Here is a 27,477-nt window from a genome sequence, read left to right as displayed (position 1 = left end):
CTGCAAATAATAAACTTCTACCTTTAAAAAGCCACACATAAATTTTACTTTGAAAAACCTTCAGAACAGCATTTTATCATTTAGGTTTAGCTTCAAAATAAAGACTAAAGGTGGTCATGTATTAGGCTACATTTCTTTTATTAATATTAAACAAGCAGAAGCAAAGATCCTGCCAACATGAACCAGCCTTTGTGGAGACCCACAAATTGTGAAATCATAAGGCACTGACCAAATTACTTTATTAGTCAGAGAAACTTTTTTAATTATGTCTGAACAACACCTTCTGAGGCTTCATATGTGGCTGGAGTGTTCGCTGTTCAGGTGTTGGGAGTCGATTCCACCACTGAGGAACAAAGATAAATAAGTTGGTGATCTGGATCTGGAGAAGCAAGGATGCTTATGTAAAGACAAGGGGAAGTTAGATAACCAAATGTTTCCACACAAACAGCCAGGGTGGGCTTGAAATCTAACAGAAACTGGAAGACAATGGAGATACTTGGAAAGGTGTGAAAATGCCAAAAAGTTGAGATTGAGATGAAAAACATTTGTTTCAAGTCCTCTATAATCATTATCAGTGAGATGTATTTGGACTTGTCTGAGGCTTCATATGACTCACTGAATATCCCTTATATGGCAGAATTTGTAGACTTGCTGTGGTGTACAAATACCAAAACAATATAGTCTTAATTGCATAGAGTGAACGACTGATCAAGTCTTGTCCCAAAAGTGTGTAAATATTGTGTTTTATGCATGCATTTTCTGTGTCAAAGTCAAAGTTACCAAGTCAAAGTTGAAGGCATAATTGTCAAAAGTAGCCTACAAAAACAATACTTGACAAATATATTTTTTTACAAGATCGTTTAATTAATTATTTAATACAAAAATTAGGAATAATTAGTCAAGCATAATATTAATGACCAAAACACATTGTTTATAGTTGCTGTATTTAAAATACATGAATAGCAGACCATTTGATTTAATAAAAAAAGATTAAAAAGAACACCATAAGAACCATTTTGGGGTGAGTACACTGATATATCCCAGACAGCAACATGGTGTCGGCCCAGATCCGGTACAATGTGGATTCAATGCGTATCAAATGTGGGCCAGATCTGGGCCGACACTATGTTGCTGTAGTGTATAAGTGAATATATATATTAAGTGTATAATACACGTCATTTGGGGCAACTAGAATTTACATTTTTTGGGTGACCTGCCCCTTTAAAGGTTCTTCATGGAACCATCAATTGCCCATATCGCAGGGTTTCCCCTAAAGCACTGCTTTGGTAGTCATTATTGTGAATTATTGTGGTTATTTACTAATATATAGCCAGTAGAACATCTCATACATGAAGTGGTTTGATATCTTGATTGGTTCATCAAACTTCATCCTCCCACATCCAATCCTGGAGGGGGTCGGCATCTTGTTGCCTGGCAACTTATTGCCTTATTCACAAACAATAACAACAACAACAGAGTGTGAAATTCAAACTGTGAATTCGAGTAGTTTTAAAACCAATTGAAACAAATTAAGTCACTTGTTTTAGACTGAATATGTATGGCTAATATTTAAAAACTTTTTTATCACTTTATACATTAATGTAAAGGACTGTTAACCATTTACAATTGTTCTATCTTTTTATTAAACGAACGTTTGATGTTGTGAGTGTCAGTAAGGAGGACAGAAGGGAGGAGCTGGGAAATGTTGAAGTTTCCAGAGGTTGATGTCAGTGTGTAACTGGATTCCTCTAGTCTGGGAACAACTGGGAACAAAGATGGCTGAGTGTGGACTGGAAAACTGCTTTTCCCCACTCTCACAAAATCTGGACTGAAGCCACTCAAAATTATTTCAGAGTGAAACATGCAAGTAACGTTAAACTATTCTTATTTTACAAAGCGTCTGTTCTATCAAACAAACCCCTTTGTTGTTGTATGAAGTTTTCAGTCGAATTTTCTTACGTAACTTATTTCTGTTGCATACCATCGTAATAGTGAATTTAGAGTTTTTAAAAAGCTCAAACAACAACAATTCAATAACGTTGACTTGAAGAACTTTAAATCCGAGATTTTCTGAATACGAGTTCGTGGCGTCCGTAACCTTTTCATAACCAGCGTCGCAATCATCCACAGTTACTGAAATGAAGACGTTTGTTTATATTCGGTTACTGTAAATGACACAATGAGCTCCAGTCGCGTCCGTCCTCAAGCACCGCAGACCCAGGCGGCTTCTCCCGCAACATCTCCGCGTCATGAAGGGATCGAGATGGAAAAAATGCATCATGAAGAACTTGAAGTGGGCCTCGGAGTGCCCGATGAGACCCCCTCTCCACCCGCCTCCAGCTCCAGACAGGCGTGGAGCCGGGATAACCCAGGCTTCGAACCGGAGGAGGGGATGATGGAAGCGGACTGGCCTCCGGGGAGCCCGGGTCGGAGGTCCGTGTCCACGGCGTCCAGCAGCAGCAGCGGCGGCAGACCCGGGAGCTTCTCCGGCATCAGTGCGAGGATCAACAGAGGACTGTATCCAACTCCACCAGCACAAGAACACCGCAGCTGTGGGAAGAGGATACTCGAGAAAATGAGAGGTGAAACTTTTGCTTGGACTTACTTACTTATATAAATGTATGTTTCACTATCATGAAAATACAATACAACTTTAGTTTAGGGTCCAGTAGCCTACTCACTATTAACTATTCACGACGACGTTTATGCCTCAGTAAACTTCTAATTGCTGCTTAATAATAGCCGACTTAAAGGTAGTTGTTGGGTAGGATTAAGGGATGTATAGTATGGTCATGCATTATATGTGCTTTATAAGTAACGTTACCAATAAACAGCCAATATCCTAGTAATTTGCATACTTTTTATAAAGTTCATAAATGGGCCAAACTTATTTCTCAAGTAAAATTTTAATATGACAATGTGTCTGTAAGGGCCGAGGTTTGTTAATGTGTGTAGCTACTATTTATAATTAGCTAAATAATTTTGAAAATAAATAATCCTTTTATTAAGCAAGGGTAGCCTACATTGAATTGATCAAAAGTGACAGTATACATTTATAATATATATATATATTTTAATTTAATTCCTATACATTTTGTTCCTTTCAACTTTCTATTCACAACTGTTTTCAACATAATATTAATTATGTTTCTTGAGCATCAAATCAGTATATTAATGATTTCTGAAGGATCATGTAACTCTGAAGACTGGAGTAATAATGCTGGAATAATTAGATTTAATAAAAATTATAATTGTAATAATATTTCACAATATTACTGTTTTGCTGTATTGTTGATGGAATAAATGCAGACTTGTTGAGCAGAAGAGATTGAAAAAAAAGAACAAATGAAAAAAAGAAAAGAAGAAAAAACATTCAAATTCAAATAGTACACATACTACATTTCAAAAAGTAGGCTACCTCATTATAAGTCAAGAGTAAAAATCATTTTAAAAAGAAATAAAATAAATAGGAAAGAAAATAAGTGAGAATTATCTAATTAACTTAGTAAAGGTTTTTTTGTGGGATTTTTGTGCATTTCTTAATTTCATTCTCTATTTCAGTGCTATGGGACACTCGTCTTTTGGGGGAGAGCAACAGTAACAGAGAGATGTACCTGAAAACTGTCCTACGGGAAATGATCACCTACATCCTCTTTCTGATCACCCTCTGCATATGTAGGTTGAATTCTGGACGGTTTCATGCTTAAATATGTTAATACACCTCTTGTTACATTAATGTTTTTAATGCTTTTACATTGCCTTTCCTTACATGCTAGAGCACCAGGCCTTGGAAATATTTCTCAGATGAAGACGAGTCAGTTTAATCGAGCATAAACCTTAATGGTACCTAAAAAGTATAAAGACTTATTCATTTTGAATTGCACAAAATGAATTGCCATTCAGCATAGAGAATCAGATGTCATAATGGAAAAATATTTCTAAAATTGTCAGTTTCCATGGTCTGCTCCGGCTCTGGCAGTCTTTCTTTTTCTGGAGTAACAAGCACTTTAATTCCTCAAAATGACCACAGCAGCAATTCCCTTTTTGACTATCTAGAGTCAGCTCAAACGCATTTACATCTTTAAATTTGTTTTAGTAACCTACGGAATGGTGAGCACCAACATGTACTACTACACCAAAGTCATGTCCCAACTTTTCGTGGATGCACCGCTGACAAGTGGAGATCCGACGACCTTCAAGACTCTTTCTACCATGGAAGACTTCTGGAAAGTAATTATTCCTCTTTCTTTAATGCTCGTTTACTAAACAAATTACGGATTAGTTCCAACTGCATCGCAGACCTTAATGAAAACATTATCTGTAGTTCACAGAAGGCCCTTTTCTTAATGGCATGTACTGGGAGGTCTGGTACAACAACAAGAGCCTCCCAGAAAACCAGAGTCTGATCTACTACGAGAACCTCCTGTTGGGCGTCCCACGTCTCCGGCAACTGAAAGTGCGCAATGAGTCCTGTTCTGTCCACGAAGACCTGCGGGATGAGGTTTACGACTGCTACAATGTCTATTCTCCGGCCAATGAGGACAAGGCACCATTCGGACCGAAGAATGGCACAGCGTATGTAAAAATACGCGGATAGCTTATTTTTTTTTATCTTTGGTCTTGAACAGGTTTCTCATGCTGTTTATCTGTCAGGTGGAGGCACTCAGAGGAGAGCCGTCTGGGTGAGAGCAGCTACTGGGGTCAGGTGTCGACCTATGACGGTGGAGGTTACTACCAGGACCTTTCACGCACTCGAGAGAAGTCGGCCAATCAGCTGCAAGAGTTAAAAAACAACCTCTGGTTGGACCGTGGCACTAGAGCAGTGTTCCTGGACTTCTCCGTCTACAATGGCAACGTTAACCTGTTTTGTATTGTCAGGTAATGGACTGAAGCTGTGCTGTAAGTGCATGGGATTTTACACTAATTTATTTTTATTCTAAACATCAAATTACAAAAAAAAATTTTTTTGCAATTTATTTTTCCCAAACTAGTTACATACATACATACTCTATTTAAACTATCAAGTTTTTTGTTACTTGTACTTAAAAAAAAAAGAAGAAATTTAGGAAAGTTTGAAAATTGAGTAATTTGCATACCGACTTGTGATTGGTCTTCTAGCATGCATTCCCTTAACTTAAATATGTACCATGTTAAATGACTTTTTTAATAAAAAAACGAAATTTACATATTGCATATATATTAATAAAATATAGCAAATATATTTTATTTAATAAATTATAACATAGCTTTAGCATTCTTGCTCTATGTTTAACATGCATACTCTTTATTAAACTATCATGGTTTTATTTAAAAAAAGAAAGGAAAAAAAGAAAAAGAAATTTCACATAAAACTAAATTTTTTAAGATTAAAAGTTCAGCATTCGTGATGGTGTAATTTGCATACTAAACTGTGATTGGTCTTCTGTCTTGCATTGTTTTAAACATATACTGTATCATTTTAATGACGTCATATGATCATATTTTAATGAAATTAATTAATTGGTCCTCTCGTTTTTGTCCTGGCCCTGATTTAACTAAAATGAGGGAACGTATTAACAAATCGTGGTAATGAACGCGGTAGGAACAAATTCTTAATTCGTGGCCACGATTTAAATTTTTTCCACATGCCATGTGATGTATAATAAATACAGCATGGCTTTAGCATCCTCGCTCGACTTTTCTTGACTCAATACATTCAAAGATCTGTCACCTGCTGCTTCACTGTAGGTTGCTAGCAGAGTTTCCAGCCACAGGGGGCGCCGTGACCTCCTGGCAGTTCCAGACGGTGCGTCTTATCCGCTACGTGTCCAGCTGGGACTACTTTGTGGGCATGTGTGAAGTGGCCTTCTGCCTCTTTGTGCTGTATTACCTGGTGGAAGAAGTTCTAGAGATCCGCCTGCATCGTTTGCGTTACTTCAAGAGCCTGTGGAACTGCTTGGATGTTCTCATTGTTACGGTAGGCCACATGATTTAGACGCTGCATATGTGTAGCTTACTCTAGCCAGTGTATTTTGTGCTTTTTGAGCATGACACTTTGGTTCATCCTCTTCATCTTCTTCATCACCATCACAGCTCAGTGTTCCAGCCATCATTATGAACATCTGTAGAACATCAGCGGTCAGTCACAGACTTCACTTCCTGCTGGAGAACCACAGCACATACCCCAACTTTGAGCCGCTCGCTCGCCTTCAGGTTCACTTCAACAACCTGGCTGCCGTCATTGTCTTCCTCTCGTGGGTGAAGGTGAGGTGTCATTCTCAACATTTGTCATACCAAAACGATTTTTCAGTGTTGTTGTTTCCTCACAATACAACCATCTTGATTCTCCCACAGCTTTTTAAGTTTATTAATTTCAACAAGACCATGAATCAGCTGTCCACCACCATGTCACGCTGCGCCAAGGACCTGATGGGCTTCGCTATCATGTTTTTCATCGTGTTCCTGGCCTACGCGCAGCTGGCATATTTAGTTTTCGGAACTCAAGTCAACGACTTCAGCACGTTTCAGGCCTGCATGTGAGTTTTGGATGCATCTAAATGACCTAGACTCAGAATATATTATTATATAAACAATAAAACGCAATAATAATAAAAACATGTCGGCTATTTAGAAAAGAATCATACACGTTTAGCTAAAGTTGGCATGAAATGAAAATTCACATTATTGTCTAAATGCATGTTATAGATCTTATTGTGAACAATTCATCCATGTATGTTTTTGACCTCATAATTTTGAATCTAAATTGACCCTAACCCGACATATCACAATACATATATATATACGTATATATATAATTTTAAAACTAATATTAATTTAATAATAAATGTATTTATTTAGTTTTAATACACTTTTTTTTTTTTCAAATATATTGTGATAGATTATGAATATTGTTAATGTTGGTGGTTTTTGTTGCTCAGTTTCACGCAGTTCCGGATCATTCTGGGTGATTTTGACTTCTCGGAAATCGAGGAGGCCGACAGCGTGTTGGGACCCATTTACTTCACCACCTTCGTGTTCTTCATCTTCATGATTTTGCTGGTAAACACAGCAAGAGGAACATGACATACATTACATGAAATATACCTTAAATTAAAATAGGATTCAAATAATTTAAATAAGTCTCTTCTTGAGGTCCTTTGCCGGTCCAATTCTCCCATGATTGAAGGTTTAAAGGGGTAGTTCACCCAAAAATGAAAATTTTGTCATCACTTACTCAGCCTTGAACACAAAAGAAGACATTTTAAAGAATGTTGGTAATCAAACAGTTGATGGTAACCATTGACTTTCATTGTAGGACAGTGTGGTTACCAACATTCTTTAAAATTTCTTCTTTTGTGTTCAAAAGAAAAAAGAAACTCATACCAATTTGGAACAACATAAGGGTGAGTAAATGATGACAGAATTTTGCATTTTTGGGTGGACTATCCCTTTAAACCTTCAATCATGGGAGAGGAGAGAGGGGAATGATCCCTAGAAGGCCCCAAAATACTTTCTTTCTTCTAAAGTTTTTTCGAAACTCCTGAGAAGAACTCCAAATGAACTTAATTTTGGCCTGATTTTGTTGTAAATTACATCACACCAGTTCGTTCTTCAATTTTGTTCTTAAAGTATATCGATGCCTCTACATTTTATAAGCTTTTGCTTTCCCTGGAAATCAAACCCATGACCTTGACGTTGCAAAGTGCCATGCTCTACTGAGCTAGAAGAAATAGCTTGAGCTTGAATGTAAAATAAATCCAATCTAAAAAAAGGAATGCTTATGTTTGACTGGGCATTTTGCTTTGTCCAGAATATGTTCTTGGCCATCATCAATGACACGTACTCGGAGGTGAAAGCTGACATGGCCCAGCAGAGGTCAGAGATGGAGATCACAGACCTTATCAAGAAGGGCTATAACAGGGCAATGGTCAAACTCAAGCTGAAGAAGACTTCCATCAATGACATCCCAGACAGCTTACACCAGGCTACTGGCAAACTCAGCTTCGATGAGCTCCGGCAAGACCTCAGAGGGTGAGAAACATTTATCTACACTAAATTATACAACTGCGAGATGGACTCAACTGTCAATGCGGATCGTTTTATGTGTGTTTGTACACAGAAAGGGCCATTCAGATGCTGAGATTGAAGCCATTTTTGCCAAGTATGACCTTGACGGAGATCAGGAACTGACCGAACACGAGCACCAGCAGATGAGAGATGACCTGGAGAAAGAGCGAGTGAGTGAAAACTAATGCTAAAGGATGTTGCACAATGCCACTTCACTTAAGGTTGTGTTCACACTTGGCACGTTTGGTTGAATCAAAACGAACCCTGGTGTGATTGCTCTGTTGGTGCGGTTCATTTGAACAAGTGTGAACGCTGCCATCTGAACCCTGGTGCACACCAAACAAGTGTGTGTGTGTGTGTGTGTGACGGAGGGATTCCTGCAGCTGTTTTAACTCCTTTACACATTTTATAAGCTCTTCACGAGTTCTCAGCTGGTCAAAATACCATCATATGAAGCTACGCACATACAACTAGCGCATTTAATCCAGAACACAGCATTGTTATGAAAGTTTGTTTGGTTCCGTCACGAAATATACATAATAAAAGCCGACCAAATCAGGTTGTGAACGTATCCCAATGCCTTTAGGTCCGGTATCTTTAGGTTCGGTGTTAAAATGCCAATGTGAACGCTAAAATGTTTTTTTGGACCAAACAAACCAATCGAATGCATTTGGTAGTCGCTTACATTGCCTTCATCTTATTAGTTCATGCATTCCCTGGGAATCAAACCCATGACCTTGGCGTTGCTAGTGCCATGCTGTACTGTTTGAGCCACAGAAATGCTCAAAAGAATTCAAGAGCACTATTTTAATTTAAACATTTTAAATAAAGAACCAAATAATTAAGGGTGTGTTCACACTTGTGGTACGGTTCGCTTGGTTCGGACCAAAAAACCCCCCATTTAATTCTGGTCTGCTAAGCGTTCAGATTGGCATTTTAACACCGGACCTAAAGGAATAGGGATACGTTCACAACCTGATTGGTCGGCTTTTATTACATATATTTCATGACGGGATTTACTGAACATCCAAAACAATGCTGTGTTCTGGAATAAATGCACTCGCTGTATGTGCGTAGCTACATATGATGGTATTTTGAACTCGTGAAGAGCTTATAAAATGTGTAAAGGAGTTTAAACAGCGTCCGGAATCCCTCCGTCACAAACACACACACAAACACAGATCTACTGCGAGGAAACGCGGTTCTGATGCCTGTACCGAACTATGATGGGCAACATCGAGACTATGATGTGAAAAAACATGTTTGAGCATTCTGTCCTTTTTAAGGGTCGCATCTTGTGACATCATGTCCCATTTTTGGTTTGTTTACATGTCTTTGGTCAGTGTTGCGTTCATATTTCATTCAAACCGCACCAGAGTTTGTTTGGAAGCGGACCGAGATCCCTCTTTTTTCGGCCCTCTTGTTTGGTGCGCACCAGGGTTCAGATGGCAGCGTTCACAGTTGTTCAAATGAACCGCACTAACAGAGCAATCACACCAGGGTTCGTTTTAATCCAACTGAACATGCCAAGTGTGAACACACTAAACGACACTGGAGCAGATGTTTAGTATCTGTTGAACACTCGCCAGGAGGACTTGGATCTGGAGCACAGTTCGCTGCCCAGGCCAGTGAGTGGGCGGAGCTTCTCTCGTAGCCATGACGACTCCGAGGAGGACGATGATGAGGACAGCGGACACAGCTCTCGTCGCCGTGGCAGCAGCTCAGGAGGCGTGTCTTACGAGGAGTTCCAAGTGTAAACATCACCTGTCACTGGAATTACGCTTTCACAATATGTCGAATGTTTAACCTCTAATTGAAAAGTTTTTTGTGCTTGATGTGGCCCATCAGGCTTGTGCGTCGAGTGGACCGCATGGAGCACTCGATCGGCAGCATTGTGTCAAAGATTGACGCCGTTATCGTGAAGCTAGAGGCCATGGAGAGAGCCAAGATGAAGAGGAGAGATGTGCTTGGACGGATCCTGGATGGAGTCATGGAGGTGATGATAAAAACAGTTTAAAACCTTTCAAAAATGTTTGCACATTAGCATTATAACATTAAAGACGCAGTCTGTAAGAGGGACAGCTAGTGGTGGAAATAGGTACTGCAGTCCTAATTCTAAATATCGGAGATCGTTGTTTGCACGTTACATGGATGCACCTTTAACATTGCAATAGCATTATGATAAAATCTACCAATGGTTTTACTGTGTCTGAAAACCTAGTGAAAACCACACACAAGTATAAAACATATGTATTAAATAAACAGTGCATTATTTATATTTATTATAATAATAAATACAAAATAAATATATATATTATATATTACACACTACTGGTCAAAAGTTTGGAATAATTATGATTTTGTAATGTTTTTGAAAGAAGTAAAACAGTGAGAAATATTATTACAATTTAAGATAACTGTTTTCTTCAGTGTCACATGATCCTTCAGAAATCATTCTAATATGTTGATTTGCTGCTCAATTATTATTGTTGCTCAGTTATTAATAATGTTTCTTATAATTAATGTAGAAAACAGTTTTTGCTGCTTATTTTTTGTGGAAATCGTGATACATTTTTTCAGGATTATTTCATGAATTGAAAGTAAAATTAACAGCATGTTTTTTAAGTATAAATCTGTCTTTACTGTCCATTTTGATCCATTTAATACGTGCCTTCTAATCAAAAGTATTAATTTCTACAAAATAAAAAAGAAAGAAAGAAAAAAGACTGGAATTCAGAAAATTCAGCTCTACCATCACAGGAATAAATGACATTTTAAAATATATTACAACAGAAAAAAATAAAACTTAATTATTCCATACTTTAATAATTAAATGACTAAATAACAAAAAAAATATTCAAAATATTTCTTATACTTTCAACATCATTAAGTACTAAATATAAATACTAATACATGCAATATATACGTGTGATGTTGGGAAGCACTTTCACTTTTAGACAAATGATTGGTTGCTGAAATTAAACTTGTTAGCACATGGAGACAGCTTTTTTTTTTTACGCAAAAACGCGTTTTGTGTGAATGGCCCCTTTGTCATTTTTTTGTCAAGTGGATCAGAGGAAATTATTTTAGTGTGCATTCTGACACATAAACTTGTGCCCTCAGGACGAAAGAATGGGCCGAGATCCAGAGCTGCACCGAGAGCAAATGGACCGGCTGGCGAGAGACGAACTGGAGCGCTGGGAGTCTGATGACACGATGTCACAGGTGAGCCACCATCAGGGCACTCCCATCATCCCGTCCGCTCAGCTCCGCCCACGCAGTTCCCGCTCACCCTCCTCGCTGTCCAATGAGGGCCTGGATGGTGCGGCCAGTGCTGCCGCCCACATTTGAAGGGGTTTGGTTGTAAAGAAACATTCCAACAGATCATGAATTTCATTGTTTCACAATTTGGTGCAGTGCACTGGGCAAAATCTACTAAAAAAATATTAAAGCCACAGCTGTTAAATAGTCCTGCACAAAGCTATTTATTTGTGTTTCTTTATATTAAAGTTAATTGGGGCTTTACAGTGCTTTATAATGCAAAAAATGAAGATAAATTTGAAGTTCTAAAACACAGTTTCACTATTACTTATTGAGGAGATTTTTGTGGATGTTCTAATAAAGCAAATTAGATTTTAAGATCAGTCAGTGGCAGCTTAGCTTTAGTTTACTCATATTAACATGTATTAATCAGGTATTTGGAATATGATGTGCATTTTGCTTTCTCATATTTTCGAGCAGGCAATCCTAGCTATAGTCATACTATCAAACTCCTAATTTACAGTAAACATTCGTTCCCAAAAAGTTTTCTTGAACCATTTTCATAACATTAGAAACAACATTCATGAAAGTACCAAGTATCAACTGATAAAACGTTCATAATACAATAGATACACTACCGTATTCAAAATGAATATTAGTGGATGGTGTTCAAGACACTTGTGGGGAACTTTACAGTCTCTAACAACACCTAGAAATCATTGTAGAAATGGCTCAGAAAAGTATAGCATAAGTATATTTTATATCACTTTTTTTGCTGTATCCTGCTATGATTGAATGCGCTGCTTACAAAGAAATGCAGTATATACTTAGTTATTCATTAAGCTTTCACTAACCTACAGTATTTAAGTCCAGTTTCAACAGCAATGAAGAAGCCAGTTGGAAAGCTTACAATGATGAATGTAATGAAGGAAATAATGTTCAGCAAGGACCAATATCATTCTATATATAATCAGAAGAAATGTGTGAAAATAGTTGTTCATAAACACAAAACATGCGAAAAGTAAACATTCACATTTTCCAAAAATGAAGGTTGTCACACATTGCTTTATATATATCACCTTCGGTGCAATTTCACTCAAGTTTATGGTTTGCTTTGCATATTTTGTAGTTCTTGTCTTGATTTAATACAAGTGTGGCATGTTCTGTTAATCATTTATACATTTATTTTTAAGAATTATGAAACTTAAATCATTTTGATACTTTTTGTAATTTGAAACAAACTTCGATTTGGAGTGCATCTGATTTCATGGGAAACCCATGCGTATTTGTCTTAAGGTAGGATTTACAAAGCTTTTCCGAAAGGTAAAGCATATAGTTTCTGCACATCTAGCTGTTTTAAAACAGGTTGTATGATTATACAGCCAAATTTGTTATGTTGGGCCGCTCAAACTATTCACTGTTCGTTTGATGCCGCTAGAGAAGCAGAAATTACACTCTTCTCCTTTAAGCCTAATAAAAAATGTCAAAGATCTTAAAGCTGCAGTCGGTAACTTTTGGCGCTCTAGCGGTTAATAAACAGAACTGCATGCGTCTTGTGGGTGAACAGAATATAAACACTTATTATAGGTGTACCGTAGTGATTTAGGATTAGACAAAAACACGGTTTGGAAAATTATGTACTTGCTCATTATAAATTTTGAACACAAAAAAAAGTTACAGACTGCAGCTTTAATGAATTTTTTTTTTTTTGTGCAATAACCTCTGTAACTATGGTACTCTCCGATTTTTACATATACTGTACATTATTTACAGTTCAATACGACAGTCATTTGAAATAAAAACCATTGAAACTCATCATGTGCTCATTATTTGGTCACGAAGCACGTGTCGCTTGATCCCAGTCATAATGCCCTCGACTGTAAGACCTGTACAATAAAGGGATATTGTGTAGTTAGTTATCATTGAAAGAGTTTACTTGCTTTCGCCTGTGGTTTGAGCGCTTCAGTAATCTCACTGATGTCTGCTTGCGGTGGATTACAAAAACATTAAGACCAATTACATGGATTATGAAGAGCGAGCCGTACCAGGCCTGTACACAACCCTAGTCCTGTTCGTAACATAGGGGTTCGAATTATTCAGAAAATATTTACACTTAAGTTGATTAGAGCGAATCATTAAACTTAGATTATCATTAAGATCTCTTACTAATTGTACTATAACATTATAATAATGTTTAGATTTATTACAGCCCATTTTACTTCTCTAGAGCCCCGTTCACACCAAGGACAATAACTAACGACGGTTTTAAAAATCATTCTAAAGAATCACATCTACGTACATACTTACTGTAAAGAAGGATGAAATGATATTATATGATAAAGCTGATAATCAGAACATTTATGAGAACTTATGGATGAATCTGAGCTTGATGTAAGCGATGATGAGAAAGATGAAAGTCATGAGTGTAAGCGCGACGTGGTTCTGCCATAAACCCCAGGATGAGTAATCGATTCCCTGGAACGTCAGGTGCTGTTCTCCTGTGCAGCTGTAAAATATAATGCACCGAATATGAAGTATAACATTACAAAATAAATCACATATACACTTTTTGTGATTTTTGTAAATGTTTTTGAAAGAAGTCTCTTACTCTCACCAAGACTGCAATTATTTGGCCAAAAAAAAATCAGTAAAAGCAGTAATATTGTGAAATATTTTTACAATTTAAAATAACTGTTTTATATCGTTATATATATAAAAATGTCATGTATTCCTGTGATGAAAAGCTGAATTTTCAGCATCATTACTCCAGTCTGCAGTGTCACATGATCCTTCAGAAATCATTCTAATATGATGATTTGCTGCACAAGAAACATTTCTAATTATTATCACTGTTGAAAACAGTTGTGCGGCTTAATATTTTTGTGGAAAACGTGATATATTTCCCCCCCAAAATTATGTAATGAATAGAAAGAAAACAGCATTTATTTGAAATTGTAACATTATAAATGTCTAATTCAGGAACCTACCTGCATTTACTTGCGGTTTAGCATTTAACAATATTGTTTTATATAAGATAAACTGGCTTGAATCTTTTTTCAAAAAATGGCAACAATTTATTACATTCTTTAATGACTTACAAACTTTAGACGTGGATTGAGCGGAGGTATACATGTTTTTTTTTTACTAATATTATCATCTCGATTATGCAATGCATCTTTGCTTGTATGTAGGTGTATATTAATGTATGTATATGTTTTTTTTTTTTTTTTTTTCTTGATGTTCAGATGTCTTGTTGATCAGATTGGGGATTGCTCTGTTGGGGCTGGGTAGGGTTGTTTATGGTGGGTGGGGTGGTATAAAATGTAAAAATGCAGTTTGCAACAATAAAAATTCTATGACAAAAAAACAAAAAGATAAACTGGCACAATATACACAATTCTACACCTGTAGGGTCTATTTACCACATATATCAAAATATAAATAACATATATTTGTACATACATGAGGATGTCTGTTGCAGGGCCGCTCATCACAGCAGAGACATTTCCACAAAAATTCAGCCCCACAAACTCATTTATCTCCAATGCCTGTTCAAATGATTAGACCAAACATCATGAACATATCACCTCGACAGCAAGTCTTTCGTTTGCTCAGACGTAGAGAGTGAAAGTTCATACCTCAAGCCCATAGCGAGGGATGCTGAGATACTTCAGCCAGGACAACCAGTCCATGATGCTCTTCAGGTTAACCAGCAGGCCAGAGAAGATCTGGACACACATTCAGTGCAAGTAAAGAGAACAGGCCTTCTCTGCAGTAAAAGCACTTGTGGTCGGCAATATGTACTTGCCATCATGAAGATGAAGCTGATGGTCATGAAGATGTTGGCCACCGCCACCACTGATTGGTCGGCTGAGATGGCCATGGCCATGGCCGCCGCCGTACAAGCCACCAGAATCACTGTTAGCATGAAGATGAAGAACGCCGACACTGTGGGTTTCAGCCCTGCAAAACAAAGACACGTTCAATTCAATTCATGTTTATTTGTAATATAGCGCTTTTCACAATACACATCATTTCAAAGCAGCTTTACAGAAAGTGCATGAGTCCATATATACCACAATTTAGAGTGATCTGTTATCAGAGGTACCGTAACTGTCTAAGTTATGTATTTCAGAAATGTACATTTACTAAAAATGTAGTAATTTAACAATGTAGTAATTTAAAGGACAATTCCGGTGCAAAATGAACCTAGGCGTAATTAACACATGGTTACCGAGTCGACCGTTCTCTGGGATGTGTTTTCATGATAATCGAATGTAAAATGTTTTCTCTCTAAAAACAGATTAGCTTATAACGCTAGTATATGGGGCATAGAATAAGTACAAATAAATCGCTAGTTAATACCACTAAAAAGGCTCAAAATAGCCTCACACTAACACAGTAGCATAATGAGGGTCCCTACATGCAAACCGAAGCATTGAGAACTGTGTAAGTGTACAGACAGTTTAATAAGAAGATACTTTATAAAGACAGTACATGTCGCGTATACAGGCAGGAGCCATCTTGGAAAACACTTGTTAGTGTAAGGCTATTTTGAGCCTTTTTAGTGGTATTAACTAGCTATTTATTTGTACTTATTCTATGCCCCATATGCTAGCGTTATAAGCTAATCTGTTTTTAGAGATAAAACATTTTACATTCAATTATCATGAAAACACATCCCAGAGAACGGTCGACTCGGTAACCATGTGTTAATTAACCCTAGGTTCATTTTGCGCCGGAATTGTCCTTTAATGCAGATACAATGAGCTCATCGAAGTAATAAATACTAGTTTATTAACAAATGATTATGACATTTAGAAAATATAGCATTGGTGCATTGGTTCAGTTTGCGTCATCTGAAGTCTTCGCGGATGCAAATCGTTGATGCTTTATGATTTTTCCTCACTTGCAGGCTAAATGTAGATACTGTGGGTTATACGTTTACAGAAAACATGAGGATGTCGCAATTAAAGTGAGCAATCGTGTGCTGCCTCTTTAAGGGTTTAGTCGTGTACAATGTTTACCGATCATGAAGTAAATAACACAGGTGAAGAGTACGGTAGGGATGGTGCGCTGGGTGATGATGTCAGACAGGATCTTAGACAGGAAGTAGACGGACACTCTGTAGTATCCACTTGTGTATTCATGACTGCAAAAAGAGAAACATAACATGCTGCTTTACAGAAGATGGATACACCGCAAAAAAGGTGCGTTTACACTGAATGGAGCACAGAGGGTAAGTACAGAATTAACGTTAATTATAATAAAAAATACAATTATAAATATTGAAACGTCAAATTATGTATGAAATCTTAAAAATATATAGTTAATTCAAACAATTAAAAGTCCCATGGCATGAAAATTTCACTTTCTGAGGTTTTTTAACTTTAATATGAGTTTCCCTAGCCTGCCTATTGTCCCCCAGTGGCTCCATGCGGTGGGACCTTTAATAATAAATATAGAAACACGATGTATGAAATCTTAAAAATATACTTAATTTAAAATTGTAATTATGTATATTTTTACATATATATTTTCATTATTAAAATTATGTTTTTATTATCATAAAATACATAAATTACAATTATAATATAAACTATTCATAATAAATATAGAAACATGAAATTATTGTGAAATGAAATCTTCATTTCATATGTAATCTTAAAAATATATACTATATAAATTTTTAATTATGCATTTATAATTTTTCTAATTATATTATTTTAAATATCATTAAATAAATAAATAAATTGCAATTATAATATATAATAATAATACATATAGAAACATGAAAATAATGTAAGACATCTTAAAAATATATACTTAAAATATACATTTTTAATTATACATTTATAATTTTTTAATTTTAATTATCAGAAAATAAATAAATTACAAATATAAAATAATAATTGACAAAACGTCTGAAGTACATACATAAAGAGTTTGCGCTCCGCGATGAAGAGCTCGGCTGCGGAGAGTGTGCTGAAACACTGATTCGTTGTGATGAAGAACAAAACACCAAACCTGAAAAGAAAATAGTGACATTTGCATGGAACTACAAAAAACTAAATAAAGTGAGTACATGTATGTTACTCAGTGGAAAGCTGCATGCCTTTTCTAAAAAAGAAAAAAAAAAGAATTTGTTAAGTATTTTTTTTAAAGGAATGGTAGAAAATTGGCTAATCTGTGTAATTTGCATTAACTCATACCATACGTTCATATTGTTTGCTATGCAACATTTGGTTTCAATGTCACATTAAAGGTGGAAAAAGACCATTTTACATCTTAAAAACCTGCCATTTTAATAAGGCTAGACTTTTTATTGCCACTTAAAATTAGTAGATTTATTCAATGCTTTTAATAAATTTTTTACAAAATGATCACATTTACTTGTGTATGTATTACTTCTAATTAATTTTATGTAAAATAATCAAGTTAGATTTACTTAAATTATTAAGTTCGAATTACTCCAGTGCTGTCGAATCGATTAAAAGTTTGTAAATATATAATATGTATGTGTGTGTATGTGTGTGTGTGTGTATATATATATATATATATATATTAGGGCTGTCAAAAGATTAATCGCGATTAATCGCATCCAAAATAAAAGTTTGTGTTTGCATAATATATGTGTGTGTACTGTGTATAATTATTATATATATAAAAACACACACAATCATGTATATGTTTAAGAAAAATTGGTTATATTTATATATAAAATATTTATATATAATATAAATTATATAAATGTATATACAGTATATAAATGCAAATATTTCTTAAATATATACTTGAATATGTGTGTATTTATACATAATAATTATACACAGTACACACACATATATTATGCAAACACAAACTTTTATTTTGGATGCGATTAATCTTTTGACAGCCCTAATATATATATATATACACACACAAATATGTATTTACCTTTTATGTCAGATGCAATTAACTGATTTGACAGCACTCATAACTGCTGAATAATTTACAAAAAAAACCTGTAGATTTTACTTAGTTTAACAGATGTTAAATGTACTTAAAAAAACTGCAAAACCTTTCAAAATAAAAAAATAAGCAGTTTTCACTATTTGTTCTTTTTTCAGTAGTCAAAGTATTGTGTGCAAGTATTTGTTCTGTACAGAGTATTTTCATTTTGCGGAATTGTATCAATCAGTTGACTTCATAAAGCATAATATCACACGTTTTACTGTAAGCTCATGATTTGTGTACTTTGCCCACCCCGAACAAGAATGAAAGCTTTATATACTGTACATGCACAATGCTTAAAGAAAGGCATTAAAATAAAGACTACTTAAAGTTAAACTCGCCTGTTTTGTATGCCGCTCTGGTCATCCGTGACTCCGTGGAAGATGGCACCAACAATAGCAGCCATGAGGGTCGTCACTGCCAACTGCGAAACATAACCTTCATAATTCAAGCAGTGCACTCGAACACTGGCATACTTGATTTCAGTCTTGATGACACATGAACATGCTTTCTTTAAGGGGCTGTTTACACCTGGTCACTTCATGCGTTTTCTGATCCGTGAAAAGGCCAGGTGTAAATGCCCTCCGAAAACGCATTCGAGACGGATTTATTTTGTTGAATCCTATCGCTCAAACCACTTCAGGAGGTGTTCTGGGCCGCATTCCAGACGAAACTGGACAAGTGTAAATGCATCTGGTTGTTGAAACCACATATGTAAATTTTACTCCTCACAAAAATGATAAAAAAAATAAACGTGTGAAAGCATGTTATAGGCTATATGTCATGTTATAGTCAGATATGAGCAGCAGTCAAAAGTAGTCGATCTCCGAATGCAACGTAACATGAGGAGAGTAAAGATGGAAAGCTCCTAAAGCTTGTTTCCATGATATATTCTAAGTGTGTAAGTTATCTTGCTTTTCATTGGAATTACAAGTTCATGACATTTCCTCATATGGAGTCAGTTCATTACGTCGCATTCGGAGATCGACTACTTTTGACTGACACAATTCCAGCCACCGGAAACACTAACTGATAAAGTGAGTCGTAGAAACCCTTTCTTTTCAGTAAACTCTGTGTACACAAACAATCTAGTCAATGTTCGAGTTCATGTGTAGAGCCGCTGGTGACACTTCAAGCACAGTTTTGGTGTGTCGAGCCGCCTTAGTGTTTTAAAAATAGCGATTTTGATGGTATCATTGTAGTGCCCCTAGCACTCCCATTCAAAAGACATTTTGACCGAAAACGAAAATACGGTCAAACTTAAAAGTGGCGTTTCCATTCTAATTATGCTTTTTACACGAATGTTTGACTCGGGTAGATTAACAAAAAGAGCCTAGGATAAATTTTGGCGACACTTACCCTTTAACTAATGAAACCTTATTGTGAAGCGTTACCAGATATTATCTTGAATGTAATTGGAGAAATCTGTAAACAAAAGTCGTTTAGGAAATAACTAGCGGCAAATCAAATTCCGCTTGATGGCTTTTGACTTGAACCACCCAAAACATCCTAGAAACCATTTAGCAACAATGCATCAGCAACCACCCAGAATACAGCAAGCGCAAGGCAACGCGCTAATTAGCACCGCTCAAAACATCTTAGCATAATTCACTGGATAAAGGTAAAAGGCAGAAAGAGTGAGTTTGACAATAATCTCTTGACAGCTTATGAGTGTCTGCAGTGTGAAGGTCGTTCCCAGGGTAAAAGGCTAAGCAAATACAGCAGAGGCTTCAGCCCTTATGTTAACTCCAGTCAGGTGATGGGCTGCTAGACATGATTTACGCTGCTGAAAAATTATCCACGCTGCATGGCCAGAAATGATATCACTTCAGATCTACGGGGAGGGCGAGACCAGGGTCACAACAGTCACCAAATCCGCTTAGCTCTGACCTCGAGGAATAAGCCCAAAGCCTCTGGGAGCAATCAGCTGTTAATAATGACTAAATCGAGGGCTCCTCTGATGGCATTTGCTGGTTAATGAGCATCTAAAGTCTCCATAAACTCTCTTTTGAGGAAAACCTGGGTCTAAACTGTTGGGGCAACAAATCGTTGTTTAGTGTAATCTAGTCCTACAAACTGAGCTGAATGCTCAGATCTCATGAGAACATGCACAGCTTACAGAGAAGAAATGAGATTATGTTTTGCATAAAAAATAAAGCCCATTTTAGAACCCGTAAGAAGATTTCGCATTATGACCTTTTTTTATAATTAAATTCTCATGCCTACAGAGAGTTAAATTTTCAATTGTAATACGTATAAGATTCACTTTACTGTTTATTAAAAAATATATATATTTTTGTATTCCTTATCTTATTCTTTGGTTTGGGGGTGATAAATGTAATATATTTATAAATGAAAAAATTTATTTGATTAAGGTTTGATTTAAGTCAATAATAATTAGGCCTATATATACATACACACACACACACACTATACAAATAAGGTAACTTGAACTTGAACACACACACAAAAATTAATACATATTTAAAAAATATATTTGTTTTTAATATACATTATAATTTTTAAATAAAGTAATTTTCCTAAATTATTTATTTACATTTTTATTTATAATTATAAATTATATATTGTATTTGTAGAATTTCTTATTTTAATTTTTGGGTTTTGGGGTGATACATTTAATATATTTTTAAATAATTTTGGTTTGATTTATGTAATAATAATAATTATATATATATATATATATATATACACACTCACTACAAATAAAGTAACTTAAACACACACACACTAATTAATACATATTTTAATATTTTTTTATATTTTAATATACATTATAATTTTTTAAGAAAGTTTTTTTTTACTAAATTATATACTTACATTTTTATTTATAATTATTATTTTGTATTTGTAGAATTTCTTATTATAATTTTTGGGTTTTGGGGTGATACTTTTAATATAATTATTATAAACAAAACATATAAATACTTTAGAAACCAGCAATAGATTGACAGACAGACAGAGGAGTCCATAAGATCACAGTGGCACCTGCGCTACTGAAGTCTGCGGGTTCAGCATCAGATTCCAGAAGGTTCTCCATAACACCCAGTGGAGCTGCTGGGAGAAAGAGCTGTTGTAGGTGATGGTGGGACATTTGGCTCTGATGTCGCTGTCTTTGGCCCGGATGATGCGTTCCAGCTCGGCTTTGATGACCCGTGCGTAACTGCAGTTTCTGTACTTGTCCACCAGCTGATCCTCAATACACTGCTGGCTGCCGGCGGCCACTTCAAACTCAAAATCTGCCAAGGATATTACACATAGGGTATAATGCAAGTTCATGCAAGTGATCACAATGCACCACTACGATACAAAACATCTCTTAAATTATTTATTTATCTTTAATTAGTTATAGCCAAGTTGAGTGTAAATGGCTATTAACTTGAAAGAAGACCTCATATTGGCATTTTTGGCATGTTTTACATTATATATAATTTAACAAGCGAATCTGACTCCAGATGACTAACCAAAGTACCTCCATTATTATGAATCTTTGTCACATTAGCCGCTGCGGAGCTCCCATTAATGACGTCCAAGAAGAAATCAGCTGGGTTATTATGAGCTTCACAAGCATATCCTAAGATATCATTGAAAAATCAAAACACCGTTAAGTTTCATTCAAGTAGAGATGATAGTATTGTGCTCCTGATATTCACATCTTAGAAGAAAGTGTCACGTCACAGTTCAGCTCTTTCAACCCTGGTTTTTAAGCATATTTAAAAGCTTTTTAGGTTTTCGTATCGGGAAATAATGCGTACCAATGTTGGTAAAGTAGTCTAGAGCGTCTTGAGCGGGTCCGTGATAGACTTGCTTGCCGTTGGCCAGCAGGGTGAGGCTGTCGAAAAGCCGGTAGATGGTGTACCTCGGCTGATGAATGGACATGATGATGGTGCGTCCCTGACCGGCCATTCTGAAAACAAACACACAGACACAGTGTTGAGACAGTTAAACAACACCACTAAGATCATATCTACACTACTGCTCAAAAGTTTGGGGTTCAGCAAAGACACATTAAATTGGTCAAAAGTGATTAATAATGAATGATAAAGACATTAATAATTGTACAAAAGATTTCGATTTCAAATGCATGTTCTTTTGAACTTCATATGCATCAAAGAATCACTGAATAAAAATGTTTCACAGTTTCCACAAAAGTATTAAGCAGCACAACTATTTTCAACATTGATAATAAAAAATAAATAAAAATCTTGAGCAGTAAATCATCATATAAGATTGATTTCAGAAAATTCAGCTTTGCATCACAGGAATAAATTACATTAAAAAAATATTCAAATAGAAAACTTGGTAAAAATTGTTATAATATTTCACAATATTACTGTTTTTTACTGTATTTTTGATCAAATAAATGCAGCTTTAGCAAGCATTTAAGAGACTCTTACTGACCCCAAACTTTTGAATGGAAGTGTATGATATATGTGATAACTTTCATATCTCAAAAATGGGCAGTGAAAGCACAGAAGCTCAGCCAAAGGATTCATTTCACTGAATGCTCTTTATTTTACATCCCCTTCTGCTTTAAGTAAAGCCTATGAGATGACAATGAGTGGATGTTTTGAATATACAGGCCTCTTCAGCAGCAGAAGCACAGAATGAGCTGTACTAGCATCCAGCCCGGTGGTGGGCTCGTCCAGAAACAGCACAGAGGGGTCTATGATCAGCTCCATCCCAATGCTGGTCCTCTTCCTCTCCCCACCGGAGATGCCTCGGATAAGCTGCGTGCCCACCTATACACACATACACACTTATGCTCTAGATCGTTTGTAGAGACTACACTGCAAAAAAATGTTTCATGATTTGTTATCACAACTTTTAATCTTTTGTCAAATCAACTTCAATAACTAATGTGTGAAGATAACATACTATTTTGAGTTTCTGTTTATTAAACCATTCTTCTTCATTGTATTAACTCAAATTTTTAATTACAACAAACTCAAAATTTTAAGGCAACAAGGTAACTTGCTTTTTTAAGTTAAACCAACATTTTTTTTTACAGTGATGTGGAATATTAGTTAGACAGTCTGCAGAAGTCATTAAAAGTTGCATTTTCAGTTGAATTTGGGGAAACCACTTGAAACATTTGTTGTTGAGCTATTTCCACTACGTTTGTTTGATTTGATCATTGCAAACAGCTGAAAGTCTTTACATTTTGCGAATAAACCTGATTTGCAATGGGGGTCGAATAATTGCGATTACAACTACATATAAATTAACCAAAATATTTATGTTGGATAATAAATAAAAAAATCTGAACTTTTATATGTACAACTACCTACTATTGGTGCATTTTTATCTTTTAAAGAAGTAACAGCTTTCTGATAGTATTTGCATATTTTTATCTACTTAACCCTCATCCTTCCCTCGGGTCATTTTGATCCAGAATTTTTTCTTCTTCTTCAAATTGAGTGTTCATCCAAGGGGTCCAAGACCCCATGACTTTTGTCACACATGAACCACAAAAAAAAAAAAATGAAATCGAGGAGTTTTGTGGTTGAAATTTTAAAAAGTAACAAATTCTTCCCTCGCGGGTCAATTTGACCCCTATAGGAATGAATGGAATGCGAGGAATGCTTCAGTATACATTTAAAAACCTAAAAATGTTAAAAATTCAAACTATAAATGCTAAACCTTTACCAAAATGTATTTATTTTTATTTTTATTATGTCTACATGTGTACGGCCATCTAGTGGCTAGAGTCATGAAATATCATGTTATATAATTTTTTTCCCACAAGAGGTCAGCAAAGAGTCCCAATGTAAGATATTTTGAGCTGAATTAAAAGGTTTATGCATGAAATAGTGAGTTATTTTGAATTTAAGTTGAAAGAATGTATTGTGTGTTTATTAACAGTGTTTATGTGTTATTATTTATTAATAAAATCTAGCAATTTAAAGGTAAAAAAAAAAAAAAGTATAATTTTAGGGGTTTGGGTAATTTTGACCCGCCAATTTGATTTGTTAAAAAACGCAGGTAAGCAAGTAAACTTGACATATTTTTGTCAAGACATCTATTCTGGTTTAGCCTGGACAAGAAATGCTATTTCACCTTTGCATCTGCGACTTTGTTGAGGCCCAGCTCTGAGATGAGGTGGTTAACTCTCGCCTCCTTCTCCCTCGGACTCACTCGGGAAGACAAGCGCAGCGCAGCCGAGAAACGGAGGTTCTCTCTCACCGTTAGCGTGCCCATCACAATGTCATCCTTAACATATACACACACAAAGGAAACTCTATGCTGAATCCCAATATCCCATTCCTACACCTTATAAGCATTTAAGCATAAAAAGACTTTTAAGAGTCCCATATATAGAGCTCATATCATGCATGCATTGTACCTGGACAACATAACCAGAAAGACATTTGAAATTAGGCGGCTGTAGGGCTCCATTGATGAGCACTTCTCCAGAAAGACCTGCAGGATCCTTCCTGGCTGCAAGTACATCCAAAAACCTGAGAGATAGAGAGAAAAGCTCCATGTGAGGATGATAACGTTGCATTAACATTCATCTGATTCTGTATTCCTGGAGGAAACTTGTCAGGAAAGAGACTCCAAAAAGCTTGTTAAACAAAAAATAATCTCCCCTTCAATCCGGAATCCATTTGACACTGATATCTTATTAAGATGTGAATTCGTCAGATATGTACTCACGAAGATTTGCCACTTCCCGTAGGACCCAAAATAGCATTTAAACCAGGTCTCATGATCCCACTGAAAAGGGAGATAAAAATGAGATTATGTTCATGTCACTTGCTATTGAATTCATCAGGCCCGGTGGACAAACGTATTGCACAGATGTTGTTGTGCTAGTCTAAAAGAAGTAGAGCACCATGGCTAAATGCTAACTAAATTAATCTAATTGTCATTAAATTCCAGACATTTCTTAAAAGGTTATCAAACTATAACACGGTTAAAACTAGGCCATCTAGGTGATGCCGAGACCCGCTGTTAAACTAGGTTTTCATTCATCACACTTGACTGCATTTAACCCTGGTGGGTTTGCAAGCCAAGAGATCAAGAGATTAGACTCACAAACCCATTCATAATATCATTTAATTGACACTAACACTATAGAGAGAATGTCCAAAGAAACTATGCACTTGGTTCTGGGAAATGTCAAGCTCATTTAATGCTTTAAGGAAAAGGTAACGATCCATTGTTCTGGTGAACACATGTAAAGGTGAAAGGGTTTTGTAAAGAATCTACTGAAGTTTTATGAAGCCAGAGAGAAACCCGTTTAAAGTTCCTGCGATAAGAGAACTTTTGTACATTTCATATGATGGCATAGGAGAATTGTTTATGTTCCTGTGATGTCGTGAGATAAATATTGTTAAGATCCATAAGATGTTTTTTTTTTCTTCAAACATTTTGATACAAGGCTCCCCAATATGACGATCACCGTGTGAAGCAAATATATATGCATTTATTTATATTTATGCATTCATTTATATTCAAGCTATGAATGAAATACAACATGTTCTTGAATGAGTGTACATGGCAAGGAAAGATTTGATTTCTTACGGCTATAAACTAGGCTGTCATAAAAAAAATCGTCACAGTGCATCTAATGATTTCTAACCAGTGTTTCAAAAGCAGAACAATGGAAATAATACTACAAATACAACTAATTACTACTATAATAAAAAAAAACTACTACTATACTTTAGCGATTTCTCCCTGAATTTTTTCAGATGCCCTAGCACTCCAGTTAGAAAACTTCTGCCATAGGAGAACCTTTTAAAATTCCTATTTTATCACAGAAGATGTTCCATAAGAAGATGTGGCATAAGAACTCAAACAACTTCTATGGTAATTCTGGAATTTCAAAAGGTTGTCCTATGACATCATACACTCTAAAAAATGCTGGGTTGTTTTAACCCAATTTTGGGTCAAATATGGACAAACCCAGCCATTGGGTTAAATGTTTAAATTGCATTTTTGATCCAACGTTTGGGTTTGTCCATATTTGACCCAAAATTGGGTTAAAACAACCCAGCATTTTTTAGAGTGTATGATGTCATAGGAGAACCTTTTGAAATTCCAGAATTACCATAGAAGTTGTTTGAGTTCTTATGCCATAGAATCTTTTTAAATTCCTATGATGCAATAACCACAATAAAAACTTAACCCGAAAAAGATGTTGGAGAAAACTCAACGGAGGACGATCTTTTAACAGATTAAAGAGACTAACTGAGCCCTGATCTGAACTCTCTCTCTCTCTGTGCATGAGATGGACTCACTTGAGGTCTACCAGAATCTCCTTCTGGACTGCTGTCCTCTTGCAGATGGGTCCGCTCTTCTGATCTACTCTATACCAGATGCTATGGAAGCTGACAGTGGCTCCGTGTTGCTTTTTCACAGGACCCATGGCAATGATCTTTGACAAAGACATCCCATTCCTGCCCGTCTCTTCAGTGATTTGATCATGCTCAAAGACAACATTGTCAGTCATCTTCTGCCAGGTTTTCTCCCTAAAAAGAAACACTATATGAATAAGAGAAGAAGTGTACTTGTAGCTTGTATCAGGACTATAAATAATACCTCAGAAATTCGTAACAGAATTTAGTGAGTTACTGTTATGGTATTTTCAGAATAATAATGCTTAAATGTTCAATACGTGTTTTGTAGCCTAGACTTTAAGGCACGCCTATAGAGAAACTTCCAGAAATAAACCTTTGTGCGACAATCAGTCTCTCCGTGTGTAGCTTTAATTTCTTATATTCCAATGCATCATGTATGAAATTGAAATGGCTATATAATTTATATGAATATGCAATATTATATAATATCTTGTCTTTTTATTAAATTAGCCATTAAACATATTTGATTAATACAAAGTGGCTGTAACACTTTATCAGCATATTTTTTCACTTGTCAGTTACATTATTCAGATTATAAGCACAAACAGGTTACAGTAGCATAAACATCCGCATCCTTCTATCTATAGTATTAATATAGCATCAGAGAAAGATGCTTACCCTCCTCTCGCTGCTGCAGTGACCGCTGGACGTCTGCAAGGGTTTGAGCTGTTCAAGTATCAGACGGGAAACCTCCAAATCTGACTTGAGGCGGGGAAGCAGGGATCTTATATAGATGGAGCAGAGGGTGGGATTCAGTCGGATACATGTTCCTGCATTACATTTACTGGGA

At 35.9% G+C, this 27,477-nt stretch overlaps 2 protein-coding genes across 4 annotated transcripts; one reads left to right on the top strand and one right to left on the bottom strand.

Moving 5' to 3' along the window:
* Positions 1-1,212: 1,212 nt before the first annotated feature.
* Positions 1,213-13,123, top strand: pkd2 (polycystic kidney disease 2). Of its 2 annotated transcripts, none has more exons than XM_079616882.1 (14): positions 1,213-2,582; positions 3,562-3,675; positions 4,097-4,230; positions 4,325-4,575; positions 4,654-4,878; positions 5,728-5,956; positions 6,073-6,243; positions 6,334-6,515; positions 6,918-7,038; positions 7,790-8,010; positions 8,099-8,216; positions 9,639-9,799; positions 9,895-10,042; positions 11,170-13,123. In XM_079616882.1, exons 1-14 carry the CDS (start codon positions 2,180-2,182, stop codon positions 11,395-11,397), a joined length of 2,706 nt encoding a protein of 901 aa, XP_079473008.1. In that variant the 5' UTR covers positions 1,213-2,179; the 3' UTR covers positions 11,398-13,123. The 2 variants fall into 2 exon arrangements, with proteins under 2 accessions (XP_079473008.1, XP_079473007.1); XM_079616881.1 differs by having other exon boundaries at positions 9,636-9,799; positions 11,170-13,121.
* Positions 13,018-27,400, bottom strand: abcg2d (ATP binding cassette subfamily G member 2 (JR blood group)). Of its 2 annotated transcripts, XM_079616884.1 has the most exons (16): positions 27,306-27,400; positions 26,568-26,798; positions 24,979-25,038; positions 24,665-24,779; positions 24,379-24,531; positions 22,903-23,060; positions 22,074-22,225; positions 21,791-21,892; positions 21,307-21,557; positions 18,642-18,724; positions 17,245-17,334; positions 16,335-16,459; positions 15,116-15,270; positions 14,946-15,035; positions 14,770-14,855; positions 13,018-13,813 (listed from the first exon to the last, which is right to left on the bottom strand). In XM_079616884.1, exons 2-16 carry the CDS (start codon positions 26,777-26,779, stop codon positions 13,666-13,668), a joined length of 1,980 nt encoding a protein of 659 aa, XP_079473010.1. In that variant the 5' UTR covers positions 26,780-26,798; positions 27,306-27,400; the 3' UTR covers positions 13,018-13,665. The 2 variants fall into 2 exon arrangements, 1 of the variants encoding a protein (XP_079473010.1); XR_013798130.1 differs by lacking the exon at positions 13,018-13,813 and having other exon boundaries at positions 15,112-15,270.
* Positions 27,401-27,477: the final 77 nt, after the last annotated feature.

The sequence above is a fragment of the Phoxinus phoxinus genome, assembly GCF_949152265.1.
Source record: "Phoxinus phoxinus genome assembly, chromosome: 6".
In the NCBI taxonomy this organism is placed as follows: Eukaryota; Metazoa; Chordata; class Actinopteri; order Cypriniformes; family Leuciscidae; genus Phoxinus; species Phoxinus phoxinus.
This window is presented reverse-complemented; position numbering and strand designations above follow the sequence as displayed.

Excerpts from the sequence above, each read along its gene's own strand:
- pkd2 (XM_079616881.1), top strand. The coding sequence starts at position 2,180 with ATGAGCTCCAGTCGCGTCCGTCCTCAAGCACCGCAGACCCAGGCGGCT. Across the intron at positions 4,231-4,324 it reads CCATGGAAGACTTCTGGAAA|TTCACAGAAGGCCCTTTTCT; the intron begins GTAATTATTCCT and ends CATTATCTGTAG. Across the intron at positions 4,576-4,653 it reads GGACCGAAGAATGGCACAGC|GTGGAGGCACTCAGAGGAGA; the intron begins GTATGTAAAAAT and ends TTTATCTGTCAG.
- abcg2d (XM_079616884.1), bottom strand. The coding sequence starts at position 26,779 with ATGACTGACAATGTTGTCTTTGAGCATGATCAAATCACTGAAGAGACG. Across the intron at positions 25,039-26,567 it reads GAGATTCTGGTAGACCTCAA|TGGGATCATGAGACCTGGTT; the intron begins GTGAGTCCATCT and ends CTCCCTTTTCAG. Across the intron at positions 16,460-17,244 it reads GCGGAGCGCAAACTCTTTAT|TCATGAATACACAAGTGGAT; the intron begins GTATGTACTTCA and ends CTCTTTTTGCAG.